This window comes from Sapajus apella, unplaced genomic scaffold (assembly GCF_009761245.1).
Source record: "Sapajus apella isolate SASKATOON/1434 unplaced genomic scaffold, GSC_monkey_1.0 scaffold14, whole genome shotgun sequence".
NCBI lineage: Eukaryota > Metazoa > Chordata > Mammalia > Primates > Cebidae > Sapajus > Sapajus apella.
Window position 1 is genome coordinate 9299209 of NW_022436954.1, and position 16376 is coordinate 9315584.

At 59.7% G+C, this 16376-nt stretch overlaps 1 protein-coding gene across 5 annotated transcripts in view; it reads left to right on the forward strand.

Annotated features, from left to right (window-relative positions):
- RAB3IL1 (RAB3A interacting protein like 1) overlaps nt 1–15473 on the forward strand; it is a 23561-nt gene extending 8088 nt beyond the window's left edge. For 2 of the 5 annotated variants that reach the window (XM_032283161.1, XM_032283163.1), the window contains exons 2-11: nt 5126–5378; nt 5775–5870; nt 5965–6042; nt 6736–6954; nt 7906–8049; nt 8874–9002; nt 9098–9210; nt 11185–11284; nt 13356–13422; nt 14351–15473. In XM_032283161.1, coding sequence (XP_032139052.1) covers nt 5126–5378; nt 5775–5870; nt 5965–6042; nt 6736–6954; nt 7906–8049; nt 8874–9002; nt 9098–9210; nt 11185–11284; nt 13356–13422; nt 14351–14433 — 1282 coding nt within the window. In that variant the 3' untranslated portion in view covers nt 14434–15473. The remainder of the gene's footprint in view (nt 1–5125; nt 5379–5774; nt 5871–5964; nt 6043–6735; nt 6955–7905; nt 8050–8873; nt 9003–9097; nt 9211–11184; nt 11285–13355; nt 13423–14350) is intronic. The other 3 variants (XM_032283162.1, XM_032283164.1, XM_032283165.1) reach the window with 3 other exon arrangements.
- The last annotated feature ends 903 nt before the right edge of the window (nt 15474–16376 follow it).

Consider the following 16376-nt stretch of genomic DNA (forward strand, 5'->3'; position numbering starts at 1 on the left):
CCCCCCGCCATCCAGCCCCTGGTCCTCCCACAGTTCCCCTTCCCATCTTCTGTTTCTGTGTGACTCTCTGCTATCCCTTCCTAACCCTGGTCCTGCCTGGCCATACAGTGGTCTTGGGTGGCACCCCCAGCACTTGAGCACTGTCTCAGACTTCCTCAAACCCCATCTGCCTCCTGCCTCGCTTCTCCAAAACCACCATTCATCCCCTTTCCTCTGGGTGACAGGCCACGTGATCTGCTTTGCCTGCACTCTGTGTTCAGTTTCTACCCTGCCACTTCCTTGCTGTGTATTCTGGCCAGGTCACCATCCCTCTCTGAACCTCACCTGGAAACCAGACGGAGGAGCACATCCCTGCAACACTGTCCCGAGCCTCCAGTACATGACACGTGTGGAGTGGTGGGCTGGCATGGATGTGGCCAAGAGCTTGGGGACCTGACATGCTTGTGGGTTTGGGGCCAAAGACTTGGCCGCTCTCTGGGGGAGCCGAGCTTTGCTGGGCTTGCAGGCTGGCCTGAGAGCTAGCACACAAACCCTTTCCTAGGACCCCCTTGGTCCCTGGATATGAGTCACTTGGCTCTCAGCCTCTGTTCCCTTTGAGCTTTACTTTTTTTTTTTTGAGACGGAGTTTAGCTCTTGTTGCCCAGGCTGGAGTGCAATGGCATGATCTCGGCTCACTGCAACCTCTGCCTCCCAGGTTCAAGTGATTCTCCTGCCTCAGTCTCCTGAGCAGCTGGGATTACAGGCATGCACCACCATGCCTGGCTAATTTTTTCTGTTTTTAGTAGAGATGGTATTTCTCCATGTTGGTCAGGCTGGTCTCGAACTCCCAACTTCTGTTGATCCAGCCGCCTTAGCCTCCCAAAATGCTGGGATTATAGGCGTAAGCCACCTCACCTGGCCCCTCAGAGCCTTACTACACAGGCTGAGTGTGAGTCTGAACCAGCCCCTGTGCCATGGCACTGCCCCTGGGAGCCAGGCCTTGGGTTGGGGTTTCTGCAGCCTCCCCAGAGGCCTGTGGCCCTGGCAGCCCACTGAGTGGTCCCAGTGTGCCCTCCCAGCCCTCTCCTTCACCCAGTTTCAGAGCTGCCCTGGCTGTCCCCTCCCCTGCTTATTTAATGAATCCATTGTGCCCGTAAGCACAGGAGGTCTTTAGCTCCAGAAGGTGCCTGGACAGGGTCATCTTGGCCACTGGTGAAGGGATATGCTGGTCTGGCCTGTGGCCAGGCCCTGCTGGCTCAGGGGGATACTGAGAGACCTAAAGCCATGGAGTCTAGGTCTCTTCCCTATTTTGTGGGTCGGGGCAAAAGCCCTGCTGGCCCTTCTAGGGCAGGCCTGGTGGGGTGAGGATTGTGGTTGCTGCGTTTTCTCTCGTGTGTTTCCTGGGGAAGTGACCCATGGGGCCTTTCCTGTACGAACTGGCCAGAACTTCTCGGCAGTGGGAGCCGGCTTTGGGATGGGGGATGTTGGCTGCCCCATCTATCTCTGACCTTGACTCTTACCCTCTGAGCAGGCTGCTTTCCAGAGGCATCTGTGGCTCATCTCAGATGCTGGGCTGTTTCTGCAGGGAACAGGGCTGAGGAGGTTTGCATAAAGAGCAGCGGATCCCGACTGAGGAGGGTAGGAAGTCAGGCAGCAGAGCCTTAGGTGGTCCCTGCTCGCCGGAGGACTGCATTCCCCGCTGACTTGGGTGTTCATAGCCAGGATTTTAGGCCTGTGGCCTGGGAGGCTGAAGTGTGGGTGAGATTGGAGATTCTGGCTTGGGCTGGATCCAAGGAGCCCAGGGTCCCTTCTTTGAAATTTCTGAGTCTCAAGAGTGGGCCTTGCAGCCTGGAAGTGAGGGGAGGAGGGTCTGCAGATTCCAGCTACCCACAAAGTACAGGGCAGGCCCGCTTCCCCTCCTGTTCCTGATACCTTTGGCGTTGGGAGTTGGTAGCTACTGGGTGGTCCCACTGTTCCCATTTTCTCACACTTCCTGCCATTAGGATTTGGCTTTGGGCTCTTCTACTGGGGGGGATGGGAAGGGTGTCACAGACTCTGTCTCAGGCCTCCTGGACCACTGTTTCCTCTGGCTGCAAAATTGAGCCCTGTCCCCTGTCCTCCACCCCACGCCTCACCACCCCACATTCCCGCAAGTCAAAAGTGAGAGCCTATTAGGAAAGTGGTGAGGACTGCCAGCCACACCTCCAGCACACGTGCTTGGGACCAGCAGGAGAGTTAGTCTTTCACTGTGGCCAGAGGCCCGGGCCACACAGGTGGATGAGGCTCGGCCCCCCTGGGCAGCCTGGTTCTCCTTGGCTGGGGCGTAGGCGGTGGCGAGTGTCCTCTGTCCTGCCCTGTCACCTCTCAACCCCGGCCTGGAGTGAGCAGCCCCAAGCCCAACCTGAGTGACTGTGGACTTGCAGGCTGGCCTGAGAGCCTCCTTGGCATTGTATCCTGGGGGAAGGAGGCTGGCTTAGGAGAAAGTGCTTGAGGTGGGTGTGTGGTACCTGAAGAACTTGGCCATGATGATTAAGGTGGGGACACATCCCCATCACTCCATCAGTAGTGTCTACGCCAGACAGAGCTCTCTCCTAATACCCTTGTTTGGGGGTGACTTGTTGGCAGGGGTTCCCAGGCCTCCAGTTTACGCTGCGGGACCCAGAGCCCAGGCAGGTTTCGTGGGTGTCTCAGCCAAACAAGGCTGTGGACTGAACAGGATTCACCCAGCACCGCGTCGGAACTGCAATTAGAGCTCTTAATTCTTAGAGCACCTCCTGCAGGATTCCAGCTCCTATCCCTCAGACGTGGAAGCAGGATTAGAGAATTTCAGTAACATTCCCAGGGGCTCCTGTGTACCCCAGGTCAGAGGCTGACATGGACCCCAGGCTTGCCCGATCTGGCCCCTTCTCTCTGCCACAGCTCCCCCTGCCCCGGCCCGCCTCCTGGAAACTGGGTTTCTGGGCAGGCACAAAGTCTGAGAAGCCAGTTCGGGCCAGAATTAGGTCAGATTTCCCTGCTACAGCCAAAGAGGAGCCTCCGAGTCCCCCTGGGTCCAGCAGCCCTTTATCTCGAAGCAGATGTGTGGATTCCAGCTCTCATGCTTCCCACCCCACCTGCCCTTCCCCTGCAGTGGGGCAGCTTTGGGCCTGGGCTGAAGACCTGGACACCCATCCCAGCACTGTCACTGACCAGCTGCGTGACCCCCGGCAATTCCCTGCCTTCACTGAGCCTCCGTCCCCTCGTCTGTAGAATGGGACGATACTACGAGCGCTGTTGAGTTTTTGTTTGTTTGCTTGCTTGTTTGTATTGAGGTGAAGTTTTGCTCTGTCACCCAGGCTGGAGTTCAGTGGCACAATCTCAGCTCATTGCAACCTCCGCCTCCTGTGTTCAAGTGATTCTCTGCCTTAGCCTCTCTTGTAGCTGGGATTACAGGCATGTGCCACCACGCCTGGCTAATTTTTGTATTTTTAGTAGAGACAGGGTTTTGCCATGTTGGCCAAGCTGGTCTCAAACTCCTGACTTCAGGTGATCCACCTGCCTCGGCCCCTCAAAGTGCTGGGATTACAGGCATGAGCCACTGTGCCGGGCTCACTCCTGTAGGCTGATGAGAGAGTTTTAAAGGAGATAGCGTGGCCAAAGACCTGTGTAGAGTCTGGCAGTGTGATTCTCTGGGGCACAGACTCTAGCCCAGGGCACTGCCATGGCACAGTGAGCTGGGGAGTGGCTGCCATAGCTCTCAAGCCTCGGGGACCTTGCTAACAAGACTTCCCCAAACAAGGGTATTAGGAGAGACCTGTCTGGCATAGGCACCGTTGACGGAGTGATGGATATATGTCCCTACCTTAATTCTCAAGGCCCACATCCCTGCCAGGCAGGACCCAGCCTGAGGAGCCTTGAGGCCACACTCTGGGCCGGTTCCAGAGTGGAGGGCAGGTGGGGCTGGGCAGCTGGCCGGGGCTGAGTGAAGGGACTCATTGCTGGAAGTGGGCTCCTTGCTGAGGCCTCTGGGGGCCCATGTTCTGTGTGATAACCAAGGGAGAAACTGAGGCTCAGGGGCTGCTTGGCAGCCTTCCCAAGGTCCTGAGGACACGGAGGGGAGACTGGTCCGCAGACCTGCCTCTCACTCCTCCCTCTGCCTCCCTCAGCTGTCCTGAGTCCCACATTCTCCTTGGCCTTGCCTTCCCCCTCTGGTGCAGCCTCTCTGGGCCCCTCCCCCCAACTTCCCCACCGTTACCAGTGGCTGGCCCAGCCCCCATCCCCAGCCCTGGCTGCTGCTGCTCGAAGCTGCTGGCTCAGGAGCCTCCAGCTTCTGCTGACTGAGCGAGTCCAGAGGTGCTGTCTTGGCACAAAACACCACTGGCCAGGCCCTGGCCCTCCCTTCCCTCTCCAGGGTCCACTTTGGAGTGGGGAGTGGGGATGGGGGGAATGGGGCCCCACACCACCTCCAGGGTCTTCAGCTTCAGGGAAGGGAGGGTCTTGAGGCCCAGGGAAGGGGCATTTGCCTGAGGTCACAAGGCAAGCCAGGGGAGAGCTGGGACTGCTCCCCACCAAGTCCAGGGGGACAGGAAGTGGGTCTGTCTTGCCCACGCTGTTTGCAGAATCTTCCTGCCTCAGCCCTGCCTGCCCTGGCCTCATCCTTCCTCTCCTGTTCACCCCAGAGGGGTCAGAATTCTCATTAACCGTATCAGTGAGGCAGCTCCTGCCTGAGTGTGTCCCGGGTACCAAGGTTTCACCCACGTCTCCTCTGATCACTCAGTGACCTTTGAGGTAGGGCCATTGAATTGGCTTCACTTCAGACTAGCAGGACTCCTGTTCTCAACCCGGATGCATTTACAGTCATCTGTTAGACAAACACGCTGACCACCTACTGTGTGCTGAGCACCTAATGCGTGTGCCAAACACAGCCCGCAGCCCTGGGCTGGAGGGGATGATTGGCAAAGAGGAATGAGCCTCTTGCCTCAAGAGATCTTGTGCTTAGACATTTGCCCTTGTAACAACGCTGATTGTAGCTGGTAGTGTCCCAGTTTTCAGATGGAAAGGCTGAGGCTCCAGTGTCAGGCACATTGCCCAGGGGTGGTTTCTGGGCTCAGCTCTCCAGGCCTCAGGACCCCACCTTGAACCTGCTGATACCCTTGTTTGTCTCCAGCCCGCCCCAGCCAGACCAGGGCCTCCCGCCGTCCCTCGCAGCTGTCCCGGTCTCCTGGAAGAGCACGGGCCCCTGCCAAGGCCACAGGGAGTCCCCAGGAGCCCTGGTGGAGACCTCCGCCGGGGAGGAGGCCCAAGGCCAGGAGGGCCCCGCGGCCGCCCAGCTGGACGTGTTGCGCCTGCGCAGCTCTTCCATGGAGATCCGAGAGAAGGGCTCCGAGTTCCTCAAGGAGGAGCTGCACAGAGCGCAGAAGGTGGGTGCCTGCAGCAGGCGGGAGGGGCCTTGGTGGGGGAAGTCAGCTTGGAAGAGCTGTGGGCTCTCATCAGGTGCCCAGAGATGTGCCCGAGGAGAGGGATGTACACTCACCAAGGCCAACTGCAGGCCAGGCCTGTGCTGGGCACACCGGCGGGCACACCCATCTTGACTGTCTGCAAACCTGCCCTGAGCCCTAATGGACTGGCAGGCAGGGCTTCAGCTTCATGCTGTGGCTAAATGGAAAAAGCCTCACGAACTGTCAGACACCGGAGGAAGTAAGCTCTGGGCCCCACATGAGGTGACGGGGGATGCAGCCTGGTCAAGTGGGCCTGGTCCCTCCTGTGCCAAGCCTGGGGATGCTGAGGGGCTCGGGCGCCTGCCTCTTTTCCTCCAGGAGCTGAAGCTAAAGGACGAGGAATGTGAGCGGCTGTCCAAGGTGCGGGAGCAGCTGGAACAGGAGCTGGAGGAGCTGACAGCCAGCCTGTTTGAGGTACACCTGCTGGGCGGCGGGAACCACTTGGGGAGTGGGTCACCTGGGCACCCATCGGCTCCTCGCCACTCACCCAGGGACTGCTTCTTCCTAGGAAGCTCACAAGATGGTTAGAGAAGCCAACATGAAGCAGGCGGCATCAGAAAAGCAGCTGAAGGAGGCTCGGGGCAAGGTGAGGCCCGTTCCTGCCTGCCCAGGCCAGCTGGGCACCCACCCTGCCTCCTGGCTCAGTGAGCACTGAGCTCCGCCACCCAAGGGGACACTCGCCTGGTTCGGTGGGGCCAGCAGGACTGGGTGATCCCAGGCCCAGGGAGGAAAGGGAGGGTAGGGGGTCTGAGATCACGTGGCCCAGCGCCCCGGGACCCCATCAGTGACTGCTGCACGACACAGCCTTTTCTGGGGCCTTGCTGGGGCTGGGACACCCTGTGGCTTCTGCACTTTCTTCCCTCTCCTCCCAGCCCCACCTTACAAAGCAGAAATCCCGTGCAGTGTGGCTGTGTGAGCCTGGGGAATTCGCTTTCTCTCTCCAAGCCTGGTTCTGCATCTGCAAAGTGGGAGCCCTGGGCCTTTCCTGGCTCCTGGGGGCCCCCAGAACACTCAGTGGGAGGCCCAGCCAGCTCCCAGACACTTGTTCCTAACAGAAACCTGCTCACAGCGTGACCTTGGGCAGGCCGTGTCAGCTCAGTTTCCCTGTCTGTAAAACGAGTGTCTGGGTCTCTCCCTAGAAGGCTGTTCTGAGGGTGTCGGGTGGGACCAGGTGCTCATTGCTACAGGAGTGTGTCGTCCTGAGTTGGGCTGATAGGCGGTGGCAGCCAGGGTGGCATGCAGCCTGGGTTAGGGTTGACAGGTGTCCCATCCCTTGCAGATCGACATGCTGCAGGCAGAGGTGACAGCCTTGAAGACGCTGGTCATCACGTCCACACCAGCCTCTCCCAACCGCGAGCTTCATCCCCAGCTGCTGAGCCCCACCAAGGCCGGGCCCCGAAAGGGCCACTCTCGCCACAAGAGCACCAGCAGCACCCTCTGCCCCACCGTGTGCCCTGCTGCAGGACACACCCTCACCCCAGACAGAGAGGGCAAGGAGGTGAGGGCGGGAGGTGGGCTCTGGGCACAGGGAAGGGTGGCAGTGCCTGCGGCCAGCAGGGTCACAGCCCAGTGAGGACCAGCCTGCCCCATGCTGCTTTGTGACCTGGAGGCTGCCCTGCACCTCTCTGGGATGTGAGGGCTGGGCGGGTCCTTTCTCCCCAACCTCCTGTGATAACGAGGCATTGGCCCGCAGCCTCCAGGGTGTGCCCTCTTGGGGCCTGATGCCCCCTCCCTGCCCCGCTGATTCCAAGCAGTAGGTAGTGGTCTCTGCACCTGAGGCTGGCTTTGGGCCTGAGGGTCTGGGGCCTCTGCTGAGACACACACTCCCTTGGTCAAGCAGGGGCCAAACAGGGGCCCTGGGCCTTCAGGGACAGGCTGCCTGGACCCTGTGTGGCTATAGCCTTGAGGCCTGGTACCACCTGGTGACAGCCCTGTGCTTGAGGGGTTTCTGGCGCCCTCTGACGGTGGGGCCGAGACAAGGATGGCCTTTGGAGGGGTGTCTCTGTCCCACCTCAGCTGACCACACTGGGTGCTTGGTCCAGGCTGGGCTGACACTCATGGTCGTGGGTCTGTAGGCAAATGAGGCCACCTGTCAGCACCTCAGCTTCCTCACCTGATGAATGGGGCCTCCTGGGGCTGCCGGAGGAACCAAAGAGACAGGGACATCAAGGGCCAAGTTTGGGGCTACAACCAGGGAGTGCTTCAGAGGGCTGTGGGTGGTGCCTGCAGCTTCCTGGGTCCCTGGCGCCAGCCCACCTGGCTCCATCCTGGCCTCTGCCCACCCAGCTCCATCCTGGCCTCCGCCTCTGTCTCCGGGGCCTCCAGGGAAGACGTGCAGGCCCTTGTCCACCTCCTAAGCTCTGAGCTTCTGAATGAACATTAACCTCTCCTCCTTCCTCCTGTCTCTGTGCACTGTCTGTCTGTCTGTCTGTCTGTCTCTCCTGCCCAGCCCGGGCTGCCCCCGCTGCTCTCCCTGCTCCTCTGCGTGGTCCCCAGCAAGGCGGTTCACCTCACCTACGAGCCGGCCTGGCCGCTCCCACCTGGGGAGCCCCCAGCCCCCGCCTGCACTCCCTCTCCCTCCTTTTCCCGACAGGTAAATGGCTCCTGAGAGGGGTCTCCCATTGTGCCCGCCCCCAGCCTCCCTCCCTCTGCATGCGGCCTGGGGCAGGCCAGCAGTTGCCTCTGAGGCGAGGGCCCAGGGCAGCCTGTGTGCGTCCCCTCCTGTGTGTCCGTGCCCGTGTGTGCGTGTGGACCCGCTGGTGCCTGAGGCCTCCTGCCAGTTGCTCTTTGACTTTTCCTCCTCAAGGAGGCAGTGAGGGTCTTCAGGACCAAGCCCTGCACCCCACTCTAAAAACCTGTAGCGCCCGGAAACTTAATGCCCACCTGGAAACAAAGCTTTTAGTTCTAGGCTGGGTGCAGTGGCTCACGCCTGTAATCCCAGCACTTTGGGAGGCTGAGGTGGGCGGATCACCTGAGATCAGGAGTTTGAGACCAGCCTGACCAACATGGTGAAACCCTGTTTCTACTAAAAATACAAAAATTATCTGGGTGTGGTGGCAGGTGCCTTTAATCCTAGCTACTCGGGAGGCTGAGGCAGGAGAATCACTTGAACCCAGAAGTGGAGGTTGCAGTGAGTCCAGATTGCGCCATTGCACTCCAGCCTGGGCAACAGAGTGAGACTCTGTCTCAAAAAAAAAAAAAACAAAAAAACTTTTAGTTCTAAATTCTTTGGTGCAAAGGGCAGAAGGGAGTTCTGCTGCTGCTGGACTTGGCTTCCCTGCCCGGCTGCTGGGGACCGACCTGCTGGCTTGCTGGGCCCTCCCCACGTCTTCCCTCACTCCCCTTCAGCTCAGCCTGCATCTTCCATGCTGGCCCTAGCATGCTGACTGCCCCCACCCCGCTCACCCTCCCCCACAGGTGGACACAATCCTGTTTGCAGAGTTCCAGACCTGGAGGGAATCACCCACCCTGGACAAGACCTGCCCCTTCCTGGAAAGGGTGTACCGGGAGGACGTGGGTCCCTGCCTGGACTTCACGATGCAGGAGGTGAGGCGTGGCAGAGAGGGGCCAGCTGGGGGGTCCTGCCCCTCTCCCAGGGCCCAGCCGCTTACCACCCTGCCTGCTGCCCCGGTCTGCCATAGCTCTCGGGGCTGGTACGGGCCGCCGTGGAGGACAACACGCTCACCATCGAGCCGGTGGCTTCGCAGACACTACCCGCAGTGAAGGTGGCCGAGGTTGATTGCAGCAGCACCAAGTAAGCTGAGGGTCTTAGCTCCTCCATGCACTTTCAGGAAAGCCCCGCCAAGCCCGAGGGGTGGTCAGGGATACAGCAGCGCCTGATGGGACAGGGACAGGGCTGCCCCTCGCAGGCAAGGAGGCAGTTTGGCGGGTTTCCTGTGGACCCCCAGGCTCTCTACAGAGCCCGGGAGCTGGGGTCTGCCTCTTCCTGACTGGCCTGCCCTGAGCCCTCCCCTCCTCTTCGTTAACCATGAGTGACAGTTGCTGGCTCTGCCCCTGCCAATAAGTAACGCAGTAGCCCTGGCATTTGTCCTCCTGATACTCAGCGGGCATTGAGCAGGGGAGCAGCAGAACAAAATAGCCAGGTGGAGCAAGGGGCAGAAATTGGGGAGGATTTCGCCTTGGCAGCCAAGAGCTGGCTGGGGAGGGCTGATGCCCTGGTGGGAGGCTCATGATGGAGAGGGAGCATTTGAGCCAGGTTTTAAAGGATGAATAGAAGTTTGCCAAGCAGGGAAGGGCATTTCAGGTAGAGGGAACAGAATGTGCAAAGGTATGAGAAGCTGGGGTATTAACAGAAGCACCACTGGGTATCTGGCTAAGCAGTGGGGAGACAAGGAATTGGGGCTGAGGCTGCAGAGGCTGTTAGGGTCAGAGTATAAAGAGGCTTCACAGGTTTGGGCTTTAACCCACTAGCCAGTGCTGCAAAGGTCATCAGTAGGGCAGGCGCCGTGCGTCACGCCTGTAATCCCAGCACTCTGGGAGGCTGAGGCCGGTGGATCACTTGAGGGTCAGGAGTTCGAGACCAGCCTGGCCAACATGAAGAAAACCCTGTCTCTACCAAAAATACAAAAGGTAGCCAGGTGTGGTGGCGGGTGCCTGTAATCTCAGCTACTCAGGAGGCTGAGTCAGGAGAATTGTTTGAGCCTAGGAGATGGAGGTTGCAGTGAGCTGAGATCGCACCACTGCACTCTAGTTTAGGTGACAGAGTGAGGCCCTGTCTCAAAAAAAAAAAAAAAAGTCATCAATTCTGAAAAGAAACTCTCTGGTCCATCAGAGAATCACAGTGAATCAGGAGGCAACAAATGCTCTGATAAGTCCTGCAGCCAAGGAGCTTTTTAAATCTTCTTTTATTTGGGATTCTCCCTATTTCCTGGGAATTAGGAAAGCAAGAGGGGAAGATGATGGGTTAGACTTGGTTTTTGGAGGAGCTCCTGGCTGTGATGTGGAGAAGAGAGATGAGGCAGGCAGCTGGCCAGAAGGAGCCAAGGGGATGGATGCAGGCCAGAAGCCCTGCCACCGTGCCCTGGCCTGGGGATTTGGTGACCAAGCGGAGGGTGAGGAGGAGAGAGCTGAGCAGGCAGTGGCCAGGGAGGAGCAGGTTTGGGGAGTGGGACCCAGAGGGGCGTTGCTCAGGGCCTGCAGAGACCCTGCATGTGGGTGGCTGAAGATGCTGAGGTCATGCAGGACTTGGGGGAGGAGAGAAGAGGGCATGAGAGAAGGCTCTTAGACGGGGTTGGTTGGCACGAGGCTGAGAACGTGCGGGTTAGTGGGGTCAAACAGCCTGGGTGCAGGGGAGCTGCTGGGTGTTGGGAAGCGGGAGGCAGCCAGACCTCAACACTGGCCTAGCTGGGGGAGGAGTGCCTGGTCTGACTCCCCAGAAGTGGAGGGAGAGGCATTTGCAGAGCCTGCAGAGGGTGGGGCTTTGTACCCCTGGCATGAGATTCATCAAGCTCTCCTGCCCAGTAGGGGCAAAACAAGGGTCCTAGGGGTGGGGCTCAGCTGGGTTTCAGGTCTGTCCCAGGGATGGCTGGGGCCAGCTCCCTCTTCTGCCAGGCCCTGGGCTCCTTTGAAAGCTGGGTGTGGGAAGGGAGGCCTGCCCCTCCCTCATGTATCCTCTCAGCTGCTGCGTCTTCCCTGCATGCACAGGTGGGGGGCTGGTGTGGGGGGTGAGGCCCAGCCAGGCCCCATGACCCATTTTGCTTTCCCCCAGCATGTGTGCCCTGAGTGGGCTGACCCGCACCTGCCGCCACCGAATCCGGCTCGGGGACTCCAAAAGCCACTACTACATCTCACCATCTTCCCGGGCCAGGGTGAGTCATCCTCTGCAAGGGTTACTTGGCTCCTTTGGGGCCACCTGGGTGCTGGGACTCTGGGCCCTAGGCCTGGGAGTACAAATAACATTACACCTGGAGTTATTTATTTTTATTTATTTATTTTTTTGAGACGGAGTCTCACTCTCACCCAGGCTGGAATGCAGTGGCACAATCTCGGCTCACTGCAACCTCCGCCTCCCAGGTTAAGCAATTCTCCTGCCTCAGCCTCCCAAGTAGCTGGGCCTGCGGGCATGCGCCACCGTGCCCGGCTAATTTTTGTTTTTGTAGTAGAGATGGGGTTTCACCATGTTGGCCAGGATGGTCTCGAACCCCTGGCCTCAAGTGATCCACTGTGGCCTCCCAAAGAACTGGGATGACAGGTATGAGCCACCGCACCCAGCCTTACACCTTGATTTACAGAGCTGGGTACAGTGCAGGCTGAGAGGCAGAGACTGACTCGGGCCACACAGCCACGCCAAGGGCAGTGGTTGCTGTCGCCGTGTAACAAGTTACTGTCAACCTGCTAGCTTAAAACAGCTCGCAATTCCCCGTGTCAGGGGAGCTGCTTACTGGATTCTCTACTCAGGGACTCGCAAGGTCGCAGTAGGCTGTCAGCCGGCTGTGTTCTTTTCCGGATGTTAGGGTCCTCTTCCAAACTCACACGGCTGTTGGCAGCATTCAGATCCTTGTGGTTGAAGGACTGAGGTCCCTGCTTTCTTGCTGGCTGATGGAAGGGACACCCTGAGCCTCTAGAGGACACTCGCAGTCCCCTGCCACAGGGCCTTGTCGCCCAGGGCGGCTGACCTCAGAGCCATCGGGAGGGCCTCTCTCCAGTCGGCTCAGATGCAGCTTTATGGATGAAATGTGGTCAGGGAATGGCGTTGCCCCTCTGTCATTCGATGTCACCTAATCCAGGAGTGGTGCTAGAGTTCTGGTTAGAGCATGGGGCTCCTGACTCCCAGGCTCAGGTGCTGGCCGGGGCTTTGGAGAAGGTTCCAGAGGTGCATCTGGTGCACGAGCCTCATGTTGGCCCGACCTCACTCTGCTCTCTTGAACCTCCCTGTCTTTGCCAGGCCACCGCTGTCCTTCCGCTCCCCAGCCTGTGGGTACCCCTGTCACTTGACATCCCTCCCCAGGAGTGTTGGATGCTCAGTAGGGCTGTTGTGGGCGGGCACAGCTACCGGCCCCCTTGCACCCTGTCTCAGCCTGGGTTCCCTAGAAGCACGGCCTCACCTGGGGATTGTGTGCCCATCTCAGGGGAATGAGGGGAGGGAGGGAGGAGTCCAGCCAGGATGTGGCCTCGGCTGCTGCCCACCTTCAGCCCCATCCACCAGGCTCTTAGTAGAGTTTGTTCCACCCTGAGGAAAGGGGACTGGCCTTTCTATCGCCACACGTCAGTCATTGGCTGAGGTCTGCAGAGGGAGGGGGGCACCTCTGAGCCATTAGTGCCCCCACTTTCTGCAGCTGGGAGATGGGTCCCGGGCCTGGGAAGGGGCCCTGGGCCAGGCACCAACAGTGCCTTCTCTGAGCCAGCACAGGGTCCCCAGGAGCCTGGCAGGGAGCAGGCCTGAGACCCCAGGGCCTGGGCAGTCCGGGTGAGCGGCTTCTGACCCTGTGCCTTTCCCGACGTTATGAGTAGCAATGGACTGAGGCCTGGATGGCCCAGACCTCGGCACCTGCAGCAGGCAGGCCCGTGAGAGGGCAGCGTAGACTCTGGGACAGGCTGTCCCGTTCGTTCTGGCTTCGTCAGCCCCGCCATCCCCGTGATGGACGCCAGCGGCTTCCTCCTGGGTGGCCCTGCATTCCCCCGTGCAGGGTGCAATACTGAGCACATCTGCTGCATTCGCTGCAGGCGCTTGATTAAATGGTTGCTGCTGCTGCTGCTGTTAGGAACAGCACTAGTGAGACTGTTGTTGATTACCGCTTGAAAGCCCAGTCCCAACTGAGTCAGGGTGCACTACCTGGCTCTGCGGGGACCTGGGACCTCCTGCTGTGGACTGAGATCCACTTGTCAGGGGACTCCGAGTGTGGGGCTGGCCGGTGACACCATCCCCGCCTCTGCCCACAGATCACCGCAGTGTGCAACTTCTTCACCTACATCCGCTACATCCAGCAAGGCCTGGTCCGGCAGGACGGTGAGCTCCCCCTGGTGGCCCGTGCAGGGATGGCACACGGGAGCAGGGCTGGGCGGGGAAGCTCCCTCTGGGCCCACCTGCCCCTACTGGAGGCAAGACTCAGCTAGGATGCCGGGGAGCCGGGAGGATTGTGGGTTATTAAGGGGCTCACAGGCCTCCAGGGTGCTGAGCTCTGTACCTGGGTCTGTCCGGCTGGTCTTTCTCCTGGCCCCAAATCTCTCAAGATTCACAGGGGGCCACCCCTGTGAATCTCTCCCTGGCCTTTGTGTGGCCACCTCCTCCTGGGCACCTGAACACAGGCTCGCCTGCCTCCTGCCTTTGCTCCCACTTACTCCATGCTGGACAGGTCCTCCCTCCACCCCTCTCCACACAGTGCATTCTGCAAGGCCTGGCTCCCTGCTCCTCCACCAACCTTTGTTCCCTGCTGAGTCTTCTCCTGAACCAGCCTGGCCTGACCCTCTGAGTCAGGAGCATCCTGAGGGTCAAGTCCCCTTGGAGGCCAAGGCCAAGGCATGCTGGGTGTTGACGCCTTCCAGGTCCCCTGATGGCTCTGTGGACCCCGCTCAATGCGCAGGGTCCTTGTGAGACCCCAGGGAGGCATCTGTGCCTTGTCTAATGCAGTTTCCAAGTCTGGGCCGCTGCTGTCGTTTGTGGCAGTGTGTGCCTGCACGTCTGCGTCGGGCTGTGGGGTGACCGTCAGTGTGGTGCAGACAGGACCCCGTGGGTGGTCAGTGCTCAGCGGTTTCCAAGGCTCAAGAGTAGAGCCTCAGAGAGGTCCAGCCACTTGGCAAGGTCATCTGTTTTGGGGGCCAGGGGCCCTAGAGTGCTGTGCCAGCTGCCCTGTCCAAAGCCATGGGAGGGGACCAAGCCGTCTGCCCAGGGTGACCCTGAGCTGTCCCCGACCTGTTCACCCTCTCTCTGTCTGCAGCAGAGCCCATGTTCTGGGAGATCATGCGGCTTCGGAAGGAGATGTCACTGGCCAAGCTCGGCTTCTTCCCCCAGGAGGCTTAGGGCACAGCCCAGGCCTGGAGGGAGCTCTGAGATGGAGCAAACACCCACCCCAGAGCGAACAGACACGCAGGGAGCCAGAGGCAGAACAGATGGACAGACAGGCCGCAGAGGCAGCCCTGAGCCAGCACCACATGTCCATCCTGGGACAGACAGAGGGACAGACGGGCCTGGACGTCACGGGAAGAGCCCTCTCTCTTCCCAACTGGGTTCTGCCACCACCAGGAGGTTTTCAAGAAAGCACCAAAGACCAGGGAGCTCGGATCCTTACTCGGGGGTCCTCAGCCCTTGGGAGGGGACACCTGAGGCAGCCAGCATCCCCCTCCCCAGTCCCCAGAACCGCCTGCAGGTGCCTTGTTGCCAGCATGTAGTCAGAAAGGGACTGTCTGGGTGGCTGGATCTCCGGGGTACCCTCCGCCCCAGCTGCCAAGCCCTGGGCCAGCAGCGCCCCCTTGTGGCCATCCTGTGCCTTGTTCTCGCTGGCTTCCCTGTTGGACTGCTAGGAGGAGCTGGCGGGGCCTCCACAGCACAGAACTGCCCCAAAGCCTTGTTAAGATGAATCAGGGCCCCTCCCCTTCCCTTCTTCTCCCACTCCCTCCTTTCTTCCCTTCCTCTCCCTTCATAAAGGCCTCCCTTGTCACCTCCCCTCCCACCCGACTCAGCCCTGTGCTCCTGGAGGCCCTGCTCCCAAAACCGCTGGAAGGCTTGGGGCACTGTCTCCCACAGTAGAACACACACAGGGCTTCAGATCGCCCACGCCTGTTTTCCGCTGTGGGTGGCCATGCAGACACCCGCCCTGGCTTGTGGGGCCTGGGTGGGCAGGCAGGACCTGGGCCCTCCCACCCATCAGAGCCCACTTGGGACCAGACCAGGGTTAGGGTCTCCCACCTGGACACATCCCTCACCACGTCCAGATTTCCTTCTTCGGATAGAATGTAACACGATCTCTATTTAATAAAGGAAGGCTTTGTTGGTACAGGCTGGGTGGCCACGCGCCCTCACTCCTGCACCCTGGGGCTCCAGCCAAGGCTTGGGCATCTGAAGGAATGAAACCAAATCCTTTCCCTGCCCGCCCTCGTGCTTGGGATTAAACCCAAATCCTGAAGCCACCCCACCTCCGCCATCACCACTGACTTGCTGTGGAGAGGACTCTTTTGAGTCCTCCCTTAGTATTCAGAGGAATGTGGGTTCCTGGGGAATGAGCCAGGCCTCCCTCTCCCTGTGACTGGTGGCCTGCTGTTGGGAAGAATAGCACCAAAGTTGGCTCTGCCACTGCCTCACTGTGGTATCTTAGGCAGGTCCTCCTCTGGGTCCCTTGCCCCCAGCAGTGGCCCACTCCAGGCTTGTAGAAGCCTGCAGCTCAGAGGCAAGGTATCCAGGCTGCCTGCTGCTCAGCATGACAGTGGCAGGATTGATTGGTGATGTCTGCTGGAAGCACAGTTGGGGACCGTGGAAGCTCTGGCTTTTCCAGCCCAGGTCTTGGGCTCCTGGCAAGGGGCAGCAGTTGCAGGTGGAAGAGGTGGGGGTGGCCAGGACCTCTGAGAACCCAGAGTGGGGCTGGGAAGGTGTCTTGTGGTGGCTGAGTCCCTCCGTATCTGGAGGGATGTGGGCCCGGGCCAGTAGTTGCTTTCCTGGGGTGGTGGGGAGCACAGCAGCTTCTGAGTTGGGTCAGTGTCTGCTGGGCTGATGGCATCTGTGGGGACTTCCCTATTGGCCTGAGGCCTTGGTGCCACACTGCTGGTAGGTCAGACCAGCTGTGGACTGGCCAGGACCGCATGAAGCCCTCCACCCATGCTAGGGACTCCTGTGTTTGAGCTGAGAATGTCCAGTGTGGAGACTGACAAAACACCTACCAGCAACACACGCAGGGTATCAGATGGAGGAGAGGAAAGCAGGCAGGCGAAGGAGGGTGTCAGAAAAAGGCACGAGAGGCCATGTTCCCTGCT